The sequence below is a fragment of the Podarcis vaucheri genome (assembly GCF_965113315.1).
Source record: "Podarcis vaucheri genome assembly, chromosome: 10".
NCBI classification, from domain to species: domain Eukaryota; kingdom Metazoa; phylum Chordata; class Lepidosauria; order Squamata; family Lacertidae; genus Podarcis; species Podarcis vaucheri.
The window spans coordinates 27,537,374-27,554,793 of NC_138748.1; the positions used below are offsets into that span (position 1 = coordinate 27,537,374).

General features: G+C 37.5%; 1 protein-coding gene across 4 annotated transcripts in view; it reads left to right on the forward strand.

The window, feature by feature from the left end:
- MON2 (MON2 homolog, regulator of endosome-to-Golgi trafficking) overlaps positions 1 to 16,877 on the forward strand; it is a 64,327-nt gene extending 47,450 nt beyond the window's left edge. For 3 of the 4 annotated variants that reach the window (XM_082239428.1, XM_082239426.1, XM_082239425.1), the window contains exons 24-35: positions 864 to 1,157; positions 1,938 to 2,136; positions 2,704 to 3,332; positions 6,912 to 7,055; positions 7,547 to 7,564; positions 7,859 to 7,987; positions 9,500 to 9,690; positions 12,083 to 12,143; positions 12,512 to 12,635; positions 13,042 to 13,249; positions 14,643 to 14,725; positions 15,535 to 16,877. In XM_082239428.1, coding sequence (XP_082095554.1) covers positions 864 to 1,157; positions 1,938 to 2,136; positions 2,704 to 3,332; positions 6,912 to 7,055; positions 7,547 to 7,564; positions 7,859 to 7,987; positions 9,500 to 9,690; positions 12,083 to 12,143; positions 12,512 to 12,635; positions 13,042 to 13,249; positions 14,643 to 14,725; positions 15,535 to 15,698 — 2,244 coding nt within the window. In that variant the 3' untranslated portion in view covers positions 15,699 to 16,877. The remainder of the gene's footprint in view (positions 1 to 863; positions 1,158 to 1,937; positions 2,137 to 2,703; positions 3,333 to 6,911; positions 7,056 to 7,546; positions 7,565 to 7,858; positions 7,988 to 9,499; positions 9,691 to 12,082; positions 12,144 to 12,511; positions 12,636 to 13,041; positions 13,250 to 14,642; positions 14,726 to 15,534) is intronic. The other variant, XM_082239427.1, reaches the window with a different exon arrangement.
- Positions 16,878 to 17,420: the final 543 nt, after the last annotated feature.

Sequence of the window (17,420 nt, forward strand, 5' to 3'; positions counted from 1 at the left end):
TTATGTTTCAGATATTGAGAAATACAATTCCTGATTCATTGATACAAAATAGAAGGAGTTGGTGTGCAAGTTCCAGAAAATGTATTCTATGGTGTTGAGATTTTTGGAACTGATTGGACACAGATTTCAAGGGAGAGTTAAGTGTCAATTTCCATTGATTTTTGGTGTAATTTAAGCCACTTCTACTTTCTCTGGATTGTGCTTATTAGTTAGAGTCAGGCACCTGGTAGGAAAAGCTGAGTCCATTGAGATGAAAGATAAGTCTTTCTTTGGAAAACTAAAGTATTTCAAGTAACAGGTTCTGTCCTGTATAAATTAATAATGAGCACAACTGTTCTAAGACCTTCTTGCCAGAAATGAGTAAGAGGAGCATCAGCATGACATACTTTGAGTATTATTTTGTCCCAAATAAAATATGGTTTATCGTTAAGTGTGCAGCAGGATTGAAATTGTAGCCTGGTCTTTTATTTATTGCTTGTTCAGGATTATAATTCACAGGTCAACCAGAATATGTTCTTAGATGTAACCGCTTGCTGCTGGATTCATTCATTCATTTACACTTGTTCCTTTATTTTTAAAAAATGAAACCCAAAGCAGCATCAAAGAATTCAGACAACCTCGCTCTTTAAAGTAGTATTTAAAACCAGCTACCATAAAAACCCATTTAAAAGGGAACTCAACTTAGCACTCCAGTAACACTTCCCAAAACCTTCCTGCATAAAAATGTGAAAACTAGCCAGCAAACCTAGTACTAGCATGGAGCTTGGCACAATTTTTAGGGTAATTAGTTCAACAGAATGGTTGCCACCCTTCTCTGTGCTCTGTAAACATAATTTATGAAGATGCATTCTTTGTTTTTGCAGTGGAACATTTCAGACTATTTCTTCCAAAGAGGTGAAATTATTGAAAAGGATCTGAACAAAGAGGAAGCATTGCTACAGAAACAAGCAGAAGAAAAGGGAATAGCACTGAACCGCCCTTTTCACCCAGCGCCACCATTTGACTGCCTTTGGCTATGTCTCTATGCCAAACTAGGGGAGCTCTGTGTGGATCCACGGCCTGCCGTGAGAAAGAGTGCTGGGCAGACCTTATTCTCTACAATTGGTGCTCATGGAACTTTACTTCAGCACTCAACATGGCACACAGTTATTTGGAAGGTAGAATACAAAAACCATACATCTTAAAACAGTAATATCACAACTGTGTCTTATCCTAGTTGTATTTATGTGTGCTTGGTATTCTTGTTTTTCAGTTTCAATTATCTTGGCTGCAATGTATAATTTACTGCAAGAGGAAATCGCCCTATTCTCTATTGGTCCTTAGTGTCCAATCCATTTGTTTGACTTTCTGCCAGCTTTTGCCAAGTAATTCAGTGGGCTTTAGCCTTTCCAGACATATAACCTCCTTTAAAATGCAACATGGGCTTCTTAATAATTTGCCTTATAGATGCACAACTTCCTTCTCATGCATAATCTATTTTTCCTTTCTGTCTCTCTTATCTCAACATTCATGACATTCTGCTTCATATGCATCTTAGCTAAGATGGAAGCTGTGCAGTTTTTGAAATATGTGCTTCCACATTTTCTACAAAGTCACTGATATTGGAACACACTTTTATGAACTCCCATTGCAGTCAGTGTCAGGCATGTTTCAGCAAATACTTTTTAAGAAAACGTAGTGGAGTGCTTGTCAGCGCAGACTATTTTAAGTGTGGTTGTGAACTTCCAGGTGAACATGGTGTTGAAATGTACTGATAATTCTGAGCAAACATCTATAGGCTAAAAATGTTGGTGTTGGTCGATTTAAGTAAACTGGAATCTTTAACATACTTTGCCTGAGAAAGAAAATAACTTGCCCACATTTTTGTTTATTATTTTGTAAGCTTCAGTTGCAGGGCACAGCTAGACTATTAAGTTCTGGAATGCTTCATTTTATAGGTTCTGTTTCATTTGCTGGATCGAGTGAGAGAGTCGTCTACAACTGCTGATAAAGAGAAGATTGAGTCTGGTGGTGGCAATATCCTCATTCACCATTCAAGAGATACAGCAGAGAAACAGTGGGCTGAAACATGGGTGTTAACGTTGGCTGGAGTAGCTAGAATATTTAACACAAGGAGATACCTGCTACAGTCATTAGGTATAATGTCTTCTTTGCTTGTTTATGGCCAGTGAATATTTTTTACTTGGGCAGGGGAAGATCCCACAGTTATAGGTTGATTTATTTTATTTATTAAGATTTGTATCCCACCATTCATCATAAAATAATCTCAGAACAAGTCACAACACACCCTCTGTTGCCTGGCCTTATCTGGCCGCCTATAGAGGGTGGGGTACTCTAGTCCTGACTTTTTATAAATACAAATGCATTTTTAGCTTTTACTCTGTTTTAGTTTTTTCAAATGTGCTATTTTTGTAAATCACTTTGAGTTACATGCTGTAAAAAAAAGAAATGCAACTAATAAGTGCAAATAATATACTACGCATTCTGTAACCACAGATCTTTGGCAGGCATAAATGCTGCCTTGTAACAGTGTGTTCTTGGTTATATAGCACACCTATCCTCTGATTTCTCCTGCTGAGCTTTTTTCTTACGATGTATCGTTCATTATTATGCCACTTACTAAAAGTCACTTTTAAAAAGGAGAAAAGGGGGGGGCATGATAATGAAATGGACCGCTTTCTGAAACTTCTTTTTCCCCAACAGGAGATTTTTCTCAAGCTTGGGATGTCCTTCTTGATCACATCCAGTCAGCTGCACTCAGCAAAAACAACGAAGTTTCTCTGGCTGCTTTGAAAAGCTTTCAGGAAATCTTACAAATTGTGTCCCCTGTTAGAGAAACTGAAAAACCTGACACACCACCTGCTATTAATATGCCTGTGCCTGTCCTCATAGGAACAGTGACTGCCACTGGCCTTGGAAGATCTTTTATGAGAACTGATTCTATAGGAGAAAGGATTGGAAGGTATAACGTTGCAGAACCTCCTGTATTAACAGATGAAATTGAAGACTTGAATCTTTGGTGGGCTGCCTGGAACAGCTGGTTTAGGATTGGCTCAGAAAGCACAAAGCCTCCAGTTTCTTGCGATAAAATGACTTTTATCCCCAGCCAGCCTTTTCTAACAGCTTTAATACAGATATTCCCAGCCCTTTACCAGCACATCAAAACAGGTTTCAGTATGGATGATCTCCAAAAATTGGGTGTTATTCTACATGGTGCAGTTTCTGTTCCAATCAGTTCAGATGCATCCCCTTTCATCCTACCATCATACACGGAGGCAGTTCTAACAAGTTTGCAAGAAGCGGTTCTAACAGCTTTAGATGTCTTACAAAAGGTAATAGTTTTTAAATTCTTTCTGAAAGGCAGACACTCAACTTCATATTGCCCATCTATAATGTGAATAGGTTAAATATTGGTAGATATAATTGGCGATGGTAATAGTTCTATAAGGTACTTTTGCTCCTTGAGAGCCTCTTCCAGGCCTGTCTTTTCTGCTTGCTGCAGGTTTCTTCCTGTTCAAACGTGACTTCAGCAGATTACATTTGCAGCTAGGTCATCTTCATAAAGTTGTCTCAGACGTTCATACAGAATTACAGTGAACCAAGAATAATTGTGTATGATATTTTAAAGAAAATGCCAAAGTTGATTATGTGAGAGGCACAGGTGGCTTATGGGTTAAGAATCAGCAGCTGATACTTTCAGCCATAAGCTTTAAGGCTCCCTTTACACAGAGAATCCCTTGGAAGCCAAGACAGAGCCACCAGCAGCCTTTTGATAAAGAATTAGCCATACTCATATGAAGGAGTGTCATGCTAAACGCAGCAACCATTCTGCAGCCTCACTGTGGTGCCACTTATTCCACTTGATGTGCATAGAATACATCGTATTTATGTTTGTATTGCAGTGTGAGGGGGTTGGAAAGTTATTTCAAGTAATAAATATAGAGGACACAGACACATAGAAGAATGCCTACTTATAGGAATAAGCTCATAGTAATAAATATCATGGGGGGATGCAGGTGGCGCTGTGGGTTAAACCACAGAGCCTAGGACTTGCTGATCAGAAGGCTCGTGGTTCGAATCCCCACGACAGAGTGAGCTCCCCTTGCTTGGTCCCTGCTCCTGCCAACCTAGCAGTTCGAAAGCACATCAAAGTGCAAGTAGATAAATAGGTACCACACCGGTGGGAAGGTAAACGGCGTTTCCGTGCACTGCTCTGGTTCTCCAGAAGCAGCTTAGTCATGCTGGCCACATGACCCAGAAGCTGTACGTCAGCTCCCTCGGCCAATAAAGTAAGATGAGCACTGCAACCCCAGAGTCGGCCACGACTGGACCTAATGGTCAGGGATCCCTTTACCATTACCTTTAATAAATATCATGAGCTGGTTGGTAATATTGAGGAGAAAGCAGTGCACTGAGAAACAGGAGAAGCGAGTTTCCATCACTGCTGAACCAGTTATGTTGCTGTGCAATGTGAACATTTTGAGACGCCCAGGGTGAAAAAAGATGGCAACCCCTCATAGGAATAGTTTATTTCCCACTGGTCACACACTACTATAAGTCTTACTTGTAGACTACATAACACTGTGAGAAACATACTTTATAAGTATTGAATTGGTGTCTAGCCTGTGGAAAAGGGAGACGTTGGAGTGTGTGTGAATCCACTTCTTTTGATGACATCATGTTATGCCATTGTCAAGGACAGTGAAGATCTAACAAAGCATAGGATTCAGACTAAGCTCTGCTCTGCAACACCCTGAAATCCACTTCTTTTTTGTCACATGCACTGGCATTGTGTACCACCATCACAACCATAACATTATATAAGATTGTATTTTACGCAGTGTGGAATTTTAGTTGAGTTCCCATCTGTTTAGTGTAATTTAAGGATAAGATTGTACTGAGAGTTCTTATTTGATCTTATGTTTAAATGTTCTATTATGGAATAAATGCAGAGCACAGGGTGGATAACAACGATTTTTAAAAAAAGTAATAATAAAAAAATGGATTTTAAAAAATTTAAATCAGAATTTTTTTTATTTAAATCAGATTTTTAAAATAAAATACCTTGGGAGGAAAAATATTTCTAAGGATAGTTTAAGTTACATTATAGTCCAAAGGCTATTCATTAGGAAATAAGGATTTGTTTTAAGCTTTTCATGTGTTCCAAAACTCAATCTAATTTAATAAAAAAAAACCAAACCGTTTAACCATATCAGTAAGCAAACATGGATACATATGCTATAATGTTATTGTTTTAGTTAAATAAATTGTTTAAGTTTTTAATTAAGGAAATCATTATTTTTCTCCTTCCAATAAAGTACAGCAGAAAAGTTGTCCAATATAAACAGTTAACTTATTGAACCTCACAATAATTTCATAATTATCTGTCTATGTATTTCTAATAACCAAATCAGTAATTTTTGATATAACTGTAAAAACTACTCTGAAAATTTATTATTCCAAAAATGAAACCTTTATCTGGTTGTAGATATTAAGATTATACCAGCAAGAATGAGTCTTTCTGCAAAAAACATGATTTAAATCAAGTCTTACTGACTAGTGATTTACATCAAGTCTTACTGACTCGTGATTTAAATCAGATCCACCCTGGCAGAGCAGTTACTAAGTTAACCCCAGCAATTGATGCGTATTTTCTGTTATAATATTACAGAACGCCCCTTCTGAACGCTGTTGTCACAGTTCCACAGACTGGAATGCATCCAATGTATGTTTTGTGTGTGCTAGTTAGTAGTTTGTTGACCCTTTCTTCATGCTTCGGAAACTAAATGCCCACAGCGTCTCAGATTCTTGTAACACATGCTTTCAAATTGTTGACAGTGTGTATGTGTGTTGTGGCAGGGAAGAGAGATACTTCGTAACCAAAATCAAACTTAATCATCGTCTCAACAAACAAGAGGTTGGGCTTGATGGGCTTTAAGGCCCTTCCATTTCTATCATTCCATACAATATATGGCCAGAACCCTCTTGTTTGTGTGTTTATGCCATATACAGTGGTACCTCGGGTTACATACGCTTCAGGTTACAGACTCTGCTAACACAGAAATAGTACCTTGGGTTAAGAACTTTGCTTCAGGATGAGAACAGAAATTGTGCAGCGGCGGCGCAACAGCAGCAGGAGGCCCCATTAGCTAAAGTGGTGCTTCAGGTTAAGAACAGTTTCAGGTTAAGAACAGACCTCCAAAATGAATTAAGTTCTTAACCCAAGGTACCAATGTACTGTTGATAAGAATACAGTGGTACCTTGGGTTACATACACTTCAGGTTACATACGCTTCAGATTACAGACTCCGCTAACCCAGAAATAGTGCTTTAGGATGAGAACAGAAATCGTGCTCTGGCGGCGTGGCAGCAGCAGGAGGCCCCATTAGCTAAAGCTAAAGTGGTGCTTCAGGTTAAGAACAGTTTCAGGTTAAGTACGGACCTGCGGGACGAATTAAGTACTTAACCTGAGATACCGCTGTATAAGAAGAGGTCTGCTGGATCAGACCAAAGTCCCACTGTCTAGCCTAGCATCCTATTCTCCCAGTAGACAACCAGATGCCTCTGGGAAGTTTGCAAGCAGCAGAACTCTCCCCACTTGTGAGTCCCAGGAATCGGTATTCAGACAAATACTGCCTCTGACGGTGGAGTTAGGACATAGCAATTCTGGCTATTGGCCATTGATACACTTCTCCATGAATCTGATTCTTTTAAAGCCATCCAAGTTTGTCATTCTAACTACATCTTGTGATAGTGAATTCCATAGTTCAACCAGGTGCTTTGTGAGGGAGGTAATTTCTTTTATCTGCCCTGAATCTTTTAAAACGGAGCTTTATTGAATGGCCCTGAGCTGCATTATTGCATGCTTTATGTTTCTAGAAATATTAATGCTTTCGTTTTGCTTCTTATAGGCCATATGTGTGGGTTCAGAAAGCATGCAAATAATGTATCCTGCTATCTTTGATCAGTTGCTGGCATTTGTTGAATTTTCCTGTAAACCACCTCAATATGGACAGCTAGAAACAAAGCACATTGCAAATGCAAAATACAATCAGGTGAGGTGTGTTGAATTTTAGCAGTTCTGTTTTTGAGGTCACTGGCTTCCAGATATGATCAGCTTTGCATGAGTTATTTAAATGCCATCATTTTCCTGCATTTGGACATTTGTGTTATCAACTAATTTAATAAATGTTTGCTGGTTTTTCATTCCAAGTTCTTTCCTTTTTTTTCTTGTTACCTTTCCATTTTGAGATTTCATTCTATTAGAAAAGAAAACTATACATTTGTAGTGAAAACTAGCAAAATATATCTATATTAGCCTAACAAAGTTGCTTTAATCAACCTGCACTCAGTTTTGCATTCTAAATTTTCCTGTTAGGCTCTCTTTTCATTCTTCTGTTTTGTGATACCATTGCTTTGAATGCATTTACAATACTAATCATACTCAACAGAAGAATGAGTCATCAGAATTTTAATAGATACTGTGTGTATGTGTATTAATTTTCCCTTATTCTGTTTATCATGCAACACAATGGAATCACAATAGATACAACTGTTTGCACCGGTGAGTTCAAATTCTTTAAAGATTGTCCTTAGTCTTCTTGCTGCATAAATTGCAACATTTCACTTGCTTAAAAAATACTTTTAAATTTCAATTGTGCACCCCTATTCTCAATTCTGTATGTGTGAGGGCTTGGAAGATTTCTTTTTGTAAGTTTTTCATGGATCAAATAATTTTCCTTGTGGAATTTTCAAAATTTTTTGCATGGCATCAAAATAGGTCCATTGCAGGATTTTATTTTATTTTTAATAGTCTTGTTTCTCTACATGCACTGATGTCCCTATCTTACTTTTCTAGGCAGAGTGGGTAGCACTGAATTATGTTCCATTTGCTGAGAGGTCTTTAGAAGTTGTGGTAGACCTGTACCAAAAGACAGCTTGTCACAAAGCTGTTGTAAATGAGAGAGTTCTTCAAAATATTATCAAGGTAAATATTCATATATAAATTTTAAGATAATTATAGTTCTTCTGCTCTGAGGTTAGCTTGTGGAATGGCTCTGGAGCACTAAGAGTGATTCTGTTTTGATTTTAGCAATAACCATTTTGTGTTACAATAATTACTGTCCATAAATATGTTCTGCAGAAATTTGAGTCAACTTTGACAGCTACCCATATAGTTGGTGCTTGGATCTTTGTTTTAGTCCCTTGCACACTGGAAAACAATGCCACTGTTGGAGACTAGACTATGGTAATCGGAAGCAAGAGGACTAGGGTGTCCTTGTACTAGTGTAATTGAATAAAATCTGCAGTTGGCTGGCATGTAATGACTAACCTCTATTACATTTAGAAACACATTGCTGGGTTTGTGTGACATTTGTTTTCTTCATGATTCTGTGTATATTCACACACATACGGTTATACATATATAAATAACGATGATAACCATGGATTTCCTGCTGGCATCGTCACGTTGGGCTCTTGTTGCACCAGGAGCATGGAAAAGAAACTCTTGGGGATTAGATGGCTCCCAATCAGTTTTTGCTCCTGCCTAATGACAAAGCAGGCTGATCGCCGAAGAATTGATGCTTTTGAATTATGGTGCTGGAGGAGACTCTTGAGAGTCCCATGGACTGCAAGAAGATCAAACCTCTCCATTCTGAAGGAAATCAGCCCTGAGCGCTCACTGGAAGGACAGATCGTGAAGCTGAGGCTCCAATACTTTGGCCACCTCATGAGAAGAGAAGTCTCCCTGGAAAAGACCCTGATGTTGGGAAAGATGGAGGGCACAAGGAGAAGGGGACGACAGAGAATGAGATGGTTGGATGGTGTTCTTGAAGCTACCAGCATGAGTTTGATCAAACTGCGGGAGGCAGTGGAGGACAGAAGTGCCTGGCGTGCTCTGGTCCATGGGGTCACGAAGAGTCGGACACGACTAAACGACTAAACAACAACAAATGACAAAGCAGTCATGGCACACACAAACTGAGGGAAAGGAATTGGCTGTGACTTCTTGATATATGTGCATTTCAAACATTACTATTTTTTAGTAGGAATGCACAGTGAAAACTTTTTACCCCAAGAATAGTATTTGAAATTTCCACATGTGCAAACCAAATGAAATGTGGATTAGCATTTATATTCATTTGGCTTTCTATCAAATGTAAGACTGGAGTATTTGGAACTAGACAGTAAAAAGCATTCTAGTATTATAAAATTCCCAAAATTTGTCTATTTCCATTATTATTGTTCACTGTCATGACACTCCCGTCTTCCCTTCCGGTCCTGTAATGTTTGCATGGGGAAACCTAGGTGGCCACTTTTGCTTTTTTTTCTTTCTGTCCTCCTTGCCTGCAGGCACAATCTTTCTCTATTTCTGTATTTGATCTGTACTTTAAGTGAGCTTCTTTCTTTGTGTTACAAGTACAAAAAATAGTAAAGTGCACATTTCTTTTTTGTACACCTTACTGTTTGATTTACGTAAGCATATTTATTTTTGCAGACACTGAGAATGCCACTTAGTTTGAAGTATGCTTGTCCTTCAGAAAGCACCTGGAAGCTGGCAGTTTCTTCTCTCCTGAAAGTTCTTTCCATTGGCCTACCAGTTGCAAGGCAGCATGCTTCCTCTGGGAAATTTGACAGCATGTGGCCAGAGTTAGCCAACACTTTTGAAAACTTTTTATTTACTAAAAGGTAAAGTGCAACTTCTTGTTTGTGTGGGATTAAAGATAGAGTGAAGAAACTTGAAATAGAACACATCTGATTTTATTATTTATGAAATTGGCTCTTAAACACCTCTGTCTTAGAACACTTGATTCTTCCTCAAACTTTGGAATGGTTCCATGACTAGGAAAGCGCTAAGTAGACACAGGTGCAAATTATATGAGAATTAACACCATTATGTAATTTCCTAAATTATATTACCTTATGAAAACTTTGAGGCTCATTGTTTTTTCCCCATTCTGTGTCACTAAAGCAGAGCTTTCCAAACTTTGTGCCGCAACACATTAGTGTGCCGGCGTGTCGTGCAAACGCTCCCTGCTCTCCTCCCGGGGCTGGAAAGGGATTAATTTAACCTCTGATTTGATAGTAAAACTGAATTACTGTGTCATGAAATTATGCATGTCCAAAAAGTGTGTCACCAACATGAAAAGTTTGGAAAGCTCTGCACTAAAGGTTCTCAAAAGCTAGATGAGCATGTGTGCTAAAAACTTTGTGGTCTTTAGCTGGTGAATATAGGCTGAACTGGTCCAACAAATAAGGATGAAATAGCAGTACTGTACCAATAAGTGAAACCTAATCTTGAGTGTTTCTAAAGTTTTTGGCTCTGACACTATAGTGAACATTCGTGCCCAAGAAGTCTGACTTTTAAGCCTTGTTGAGTCACAATTTCTTAAAACTCCCCATGCAGCGGGAAAGATGTGATCATGAGGATCCATGACTTCTGCCAATCCCTAACAAGCTTCTGTACTGAACAATAACACCAGTAAAACTGCAGTCCAAACATACATTAAATAGTGTATGTTCACAGTGAGACTTACTGAGTAAACATTCATAGCATTGCTCTGTAAATTGCAGTAGGCAACCGCATATTTCATAATACTGGCTGAATTTGTGCAAGCTTACACATAATTGGAAATAGTATTTTTTTAGTATAGGAAGCATTAAGCAACTGTAATAGGCATTCTATATAGTGATATATTTTAAGTTGTGCACAAATTAAGATGACACATACAGCTTCTTCCTTTGAAAGACTTTTCTGCACAGTTTCTTAAATTTTGGAATTAACATTTCAAATTGAGTTTGATCTTACCAGAATTAGTGTTTTTACAAAGTTTACAGTCACTGGGTTGCATCCAATGATGTTGCTCAGCTGATGGTTAGACTACTGTCAGCAGAAAAGGAAGGAAAACAGTTTTCAGCTATTCCTCTTCCCCCCTCTTCAGTCTCCAGCCCTCTTTCTGCTTCCAAACTGGCTCCAGAGGGTCACCCAGCTATCGGTAATAATTGGGGTGGAGTGGAGGTCTGCAGTGCAGAGAGAAGGAACTGCTGAGAATTATTTCTTCCTCTATTTTGCTGACAGAAGCCTGTCAGCTTAGTATCACCATTACATCTTATTATTATTATTATTATTATTATTATTATTATTATTATTATCCCACTATTTTTATATCAATATCCCACTGCTCATTTTCTGTTTCACAGAAAATGAATTTAAATATTTAACTATGGCCAGCACAGTGTTTATGCAGTAGAAACATAACATAATGTTTGGGAGATGGTCTTGCCTTCTGTCTCTGCAGACACGCAGTAGTTTAATTAGCCCTTTCAATATACCAGATAGTTTGCAATAGTTACCTAAATTGTGATAAAGGAAAATTTTGTGCTTGTCAAATTCAGTACTTGACATTTTAAAAAACAGTGAGAGGCTCTCTGAAAAGTCAGAATAATTATTCCTTGTTTTGAGATGCAAAAAGACATAATAGCATTCAACAGTGTTGTGTTCCGCCGCGTGTCTTTGTCTCACTTGAAAGCTGAAAAGATAGGGATGTATTATTTCATTTATAGTAAGTGCAAGAATAATCTGCCTTCAACTGTCCAGTTTAATATACTAAGTTGATTAAGCATGAAATGAAACAGGGAGGTATAAAAAGAAAGTGTCTGCAGTAAATGTCTTTTTGACTGTGTGGTTCAGTGCATGATCCACTCTTTCAAATCTCGCTGCTGTGTGGCTTACTGAATATGAGTATCAGCCTCAGTTCCCCATTTGCAAAATAAGAAAATTAAATACAATTTGCAAGTTGAAATATATAAGGATTGTAAACTATTTAAATATACTCAAATTGCTCATAAAGGATTTGCCCACTAGGATATTTAGTATGGTCAAGGGTCTGAAAAGCTTCGTCCCATGGTTCCTCATATAATACTGTGAATTTCATATATTAATTGTTTCTTGTGAAGCATCTTAAAATGATTTCACAACACAGTAAGACTTATAAAGCAATTGTGCGTGCGCGCACACACACAAACAAACAAATTGGTCTCTCAATCCCATATGTTAAGGCTATTCTTCATTTCCTTTCAGTTCCCCTCCAGATAATCTTTCTATTCAAGAGTTTCAGAGAAATGAAGGCATTGATGTTGAGGTGAGTGCATATTTCCTGTCAAGTGACTCAAAATATTTGCCAGCAAGATGTTTAATTAATCAAAACTAGATTACATAATTTAGTTAATATACCAGGAACCTATTCAAGTAAGGATTAATGCACCTTTTGGTTCACATTCAAGGTTCTGTCGATAGTGCAGGGAGGGTGTAAGAGCCCAAAGCTTGGTCCTGTGCTTCACCCTAGACATGGGCCATGTGTGTACAGATCTCATGCTAAAAAGGCAGGGGTTCTTTATATTCGTGTTTGTTGACATTATTTATTTCTGCAACGGTTTCCGAATCTCCTGGGTATTAATGAACTTCTGGTGAATGACTTTTCAACATAACATATGTTCTCATCTGTTATAGGTGGTGCAGCTCATCAGCACAGAGATACTGCCTTACGCTAACTTTATTCCCAAGGAATTTGTTGGTCAAATTATGACAATGCTCAATAAAGGCTCAATACATTCGCAGTCATCTTCATTTACAGGTATGTTAACCAAACAATAAAGTCGTATAAGGAGACACATGGAAGGATTCCTTATACAGTAAACATTTGGACTGAAAATATTAAATATCATGTGCACTAGGTGAATAATTAGGCACAGATAACACCCTTTAGATTAGTGTTGTTTTATTCTTTAGCACAGCCGAACAGTGCACAAGAGACTTGTTTTTAAACGTGATTAAAGTTGTCCAGTTTATTTGTACTTTTAATGTATGTATTTATATATATGTTATCTGAGATACAATTTGCTTTTGTGATCATTATCCTTTCCCATATGCTCTGCTAGTCCAACAATTCATTTAAAATAATATATTTCAGTAAGTACATTTAAATAGTTGTTTGTTTGTTTGTTTGTTTGTTTGTTTGTTTGTTTGTTTGTTTTTGGCAGAAGCCGAAATAGATATCCGTATGAGAGAGGAATTTTCAAAGATGTGTTTTGAAACATTGCTTCAGTTTTCATTCAGTAATAAAGTGACAACTCCTCAAGAAGGCTACATTTCACGAATGGCACTTTCGGTTCTCTTAAAACGATCACAAGATGTGCTGTATCGCTACATAGAAGATGAAAGGCTAAGTGGCAAGTGCCCCCTTCCACGGTATGTACTGTGTTGTGTGTGTGTGTGTGTGTGTGTGTGTGTTTAAGGGAGCTGCTTATTTCTGCTTACTAAGGTTTGTATGTTGCTGTCCTCCTTAAGGCCTTTTTGTGTTGGGGTTCTCATGTGCCTTTCCCGGTATCTAAAAGAATGTTGTTACAAAAGCATTGGTAGCTGAAAGGCTTTTATATATGTATATCTTGGTCACCTGAAAATAATAGTAGCTATGTCTTCTAGTTTACTACATATAATGACCATAACAAAAATATAATAGAATCTTAGTTGATTTGGTAGATACTGATGATCAGTGAAATCTTTTTGATTAATCACCGTGAATTTGGCCACAGCAACTCTTTAAGAAGCATTCAAAAACGGAGCATGAATTTTATGTAATTTAGGGGTAGGGAACCTTTTCAGCCTAGTGTTCCAATTGTTTATCTCCCCCTACGCCCATGGGCCATATTTGGCAAGTGGGTGATATCACTCCCACCTGTCAAAATTCACCAGTTTGGGAGATAGTGACCAAGAATGACTGAACTCCCTGCTCATCAGCTAAGATTTGATCTTCTGTTTGAATGGCCCGATGCCCTTCCATGCCCCAATGGCAATGTTGTTGAAGTACAGCTTCCACCATCCCTGGCCATTGGCCATGCTTTGCCGGGGCTGATGGGAGTTGTTCAGCAACATCTGGGAGGGACAAAGGTTCCCAATACCTGCCCTAACGGAAGCTGCTTTTGAAATATCCCTTAATTTCCAAATGACGTGTCTGGGTATTGCTCACTGCAAAATTATTTGTATCCCTGCCATAGTATTTTTAAATTCCTAAAAATGATGTATACGAGAAACAAGTGGAAACTGCAAAACAGTTGCAATGTGGGGTGTTCCTGTTCAGGCTTCAAGCTATCTAGTGATGCCTTCTAGGTTATTCCCCCAGTTCAGTTCCTGTTTTGTTTTGTTTTGTTTTGTTTTGACCAGCAGACACTCGGCATTCTGTAGCTGCTGATAATACTCAGAGCTTTTTTTTTTTTTTTTTTGCAAGCGGTGCCACCTTATTTCCCCCCCCCCCAATTGCTTGTACTCCTGCAAACTTCAGTTCCCCTGAGCATTAGATATCTGCTCCTTATTCTTCATGGGATCCATCTTGGTTGGAATCCTGTCAACATTCACTTGATGACGTCTCTATTGATATTTATAATGCTCTCGTATTTCATTCTGAAAATGAAACTAGATATAATCCATCCTAAATTGAGATGTCACGGTGAAAAGATAATAGTTTTTAAAGTTCAGTTTTAGATTTTGTTAGAAATCATTGCAGAAATTTATTTTGCATAAACTCAAGTTAATCAAATTTTCCTCGAACTTAAATTCACTTCTGATTTTGTTTTTCCTTTTATAGGCAACAAGTCACAGAAATAATATTTGTTTTAAAAGCTGTCAGTACCCTCATAGATTCTCTTAAAAAAACTCAACCAGAAAATGGTAAGTAAAATAAAAACCGTGTGTATAAATTACTTATCTTCATACGTTTCTCAGTGAGATGACCCCTTATAGTACTATACCATAGTCGGCAACTATGTGGAGCTCTGGGTGCCCAGGCACCCACAAATTTTAAATAAAGGGGCCCAGCTACAGTAAAAGCAGCACGCCCCAGGCACTCACTGTCATGGGGCAAGGCAGGCGCACCTCTGCTATAGAGTTTACTTATTGAATAGTCTTAAATAATACTATGCATAATTCTTTATGTTGACTCATAGTTAGATTTGCCTGTTCATTAGATTTGCCTGTACATTTTCTAACAAATGTATCTCTAAGCAAGTTCTAATTTTTACAGCTCTTGGATACCACAGTAAAATGATGGGTCTAGGGATGTAATTAGTCAATTCAATCTGGTTGTTTTAGCCTTCCGGAGTCCACAATCAAGTATGAACTGGCTAATGTTTCAAACTGTGCGAGCTTGTTTCATAGGAAGTGTACACAGATTCTATCATTCAGCTATCAACGTAAGGTTACAATCCTAGGCCTACTATTGAATAAACGGCAATTTAGCAAAGGAATTAAGACGCTGAGAAAACATATGTATTTATTGAATCTAAGCTGCAGTGGTCTTTGGCTAAACATACTGTTTTTCCTGTTATGTGTATTAACTGGGCAGGTATGAGAGGGCATCTGCATTTACCTTTTTGTTATTCTGTTGATGATGTGTATCTTTATCTCAGGGTTGGGAACAAGGTGGAAAAATACTTTTTAAAGAATACACTATAAAATTACTTATTTTTATTTTTTTACAGTTGATGCTAACACATGGGCACAGGTTATTGCTTTGTATCCAACTTTAGTAGAATGTATCACCTGCTCATCTTCAGAGGTCTGTTCTGCTCTCAAAGAAGCTTTAGTTCCCTTTAAGGACTTTATGCACCCACCAGCATCCAAGGTACAGAATGGAGAGTCCTGACCAAATTTTTGCTTTTCAAGAAAAATGCATCCATCAAACGAATGTTTGTTCTAATGTGAGACATCTTTGATGAAATCTCATGGGCAGTACTTGGCAAGCAGTGTTGACCGCCTTTAAACTGTACTAACCAGAATTCTGTGATTCATATCACTTCAAGCTTGCATCTCAAAAGTTTCTGGGTGAATAGCAATGCAAGCCTTTGACTCACTGACTGGAATCCATTTTAAAGTACAGTACTTGCTACAGTAACTTGAAGTGGTGATTGAAAAGTGGGCTTATGTACAGCTTGTTGTGTATGTGTTAATGATGTAATTAAGAAAAAAAAGAAACCTAATTCATTTGGATTTATTAGGCAGGTGTTTTGCACCGTTTTTTCAAGTACAAAATTGTACTAAAATTTTATGCAAGAAGGTACTGTAACATTCCACATTATCTGTAACCAGCCTTTGTAAACAAAGGGAAATGTACTTGTGTGTATAATAAATCGTACAGTTCTGTAAAAAAAAAGTTGCATTTATTGTTTAAATTCTTTTCTAAACATCAATAATGTTAAAAGCTTGAAAATGTATTTATTATGAATACTAAGTTGTATGCTTGCATTTTTACTTAATATTTGCCTTCTTTGTTGGCAGATATGTTCATTCATATCTGATCATGCAGATGATTTTTTCCTTTTCTCTTTTGGCATATTTGAATGTATCTTATCTGTGGCCAATGAATAACAATTCTGCTAACAGGACGTATGAATAAAGATAGTGGCAAAAATCTGTGAGCTGCCATGTTGAAATAAATGAATCTGCATAAGCAGAAAATTGCTGTGTAGCACTCAAAACACTACCATACCTCATTTCACTAAATAATTGTTTTACTGTCAGCCCTTTTTTGTAGCTCTGCTTTTTTAAAAACCCTTTTAGTTGAAATGTATATTTTTTCGGTTTCGCCCCAAACAGCATTGGTCACTATTGTTGAATTATGACTAAAGCAAAATGATTTTAAGTATCAGCAATATTTTACTTGTATTTGTCATTGTTTCAATAATTTTAAGTGCTTTGTTTTGTAACGTCTTTTCAACCTGAAGAATAACTGTTCTACTCTTTGAGTATAATATGTGTGTGATACAAACCGAGAAGTGTATTTTTGAAGATAGTTTAGAGATATAGTAAACTGTCATGAAGTAAATTTGTTTGTTTCCCTTTACTATGAAGTGCCATGGAATGGGTATTTCCTGTAAAACCTCTTCATTGTTGCAAAGAAATCTTATCCCTAGGCCACACCACTTAAATTTTAGTCAGATCCTAATCTTGATAATACTGGAATATGTTGGATAGAAAGTTTTATTCTATTGTCCATTGTCTGCTGTGAGAACCTCAGCAAAATAATAAGTTACTATGGAGGTGACACACTTTACAAGCATGTCTTGTCACCTGCCACATAAATAGTGTCACAGATAAGGCACATGCCATTAACTACTATAATGGAGCCCTTTCTGTGCTCTTACCTCAGAAGCCTCCATGGTGACTGTTCACACCTTTTGTCATGGAACAGCCAAAAAGCATACTTGTATGGAGTTAAAAAGTTTCAATTTTTATTTCAGTAAGGTTGCATTAAATTGTTGAGAGAGAGAGAGTTCTGAATGTAGTACAAATGAACATGGTAAAGTCTGCACTTACAAGCCCAAACATATTTAGCTGAATCCTATCCTATCCACCATTTGTGCTTACT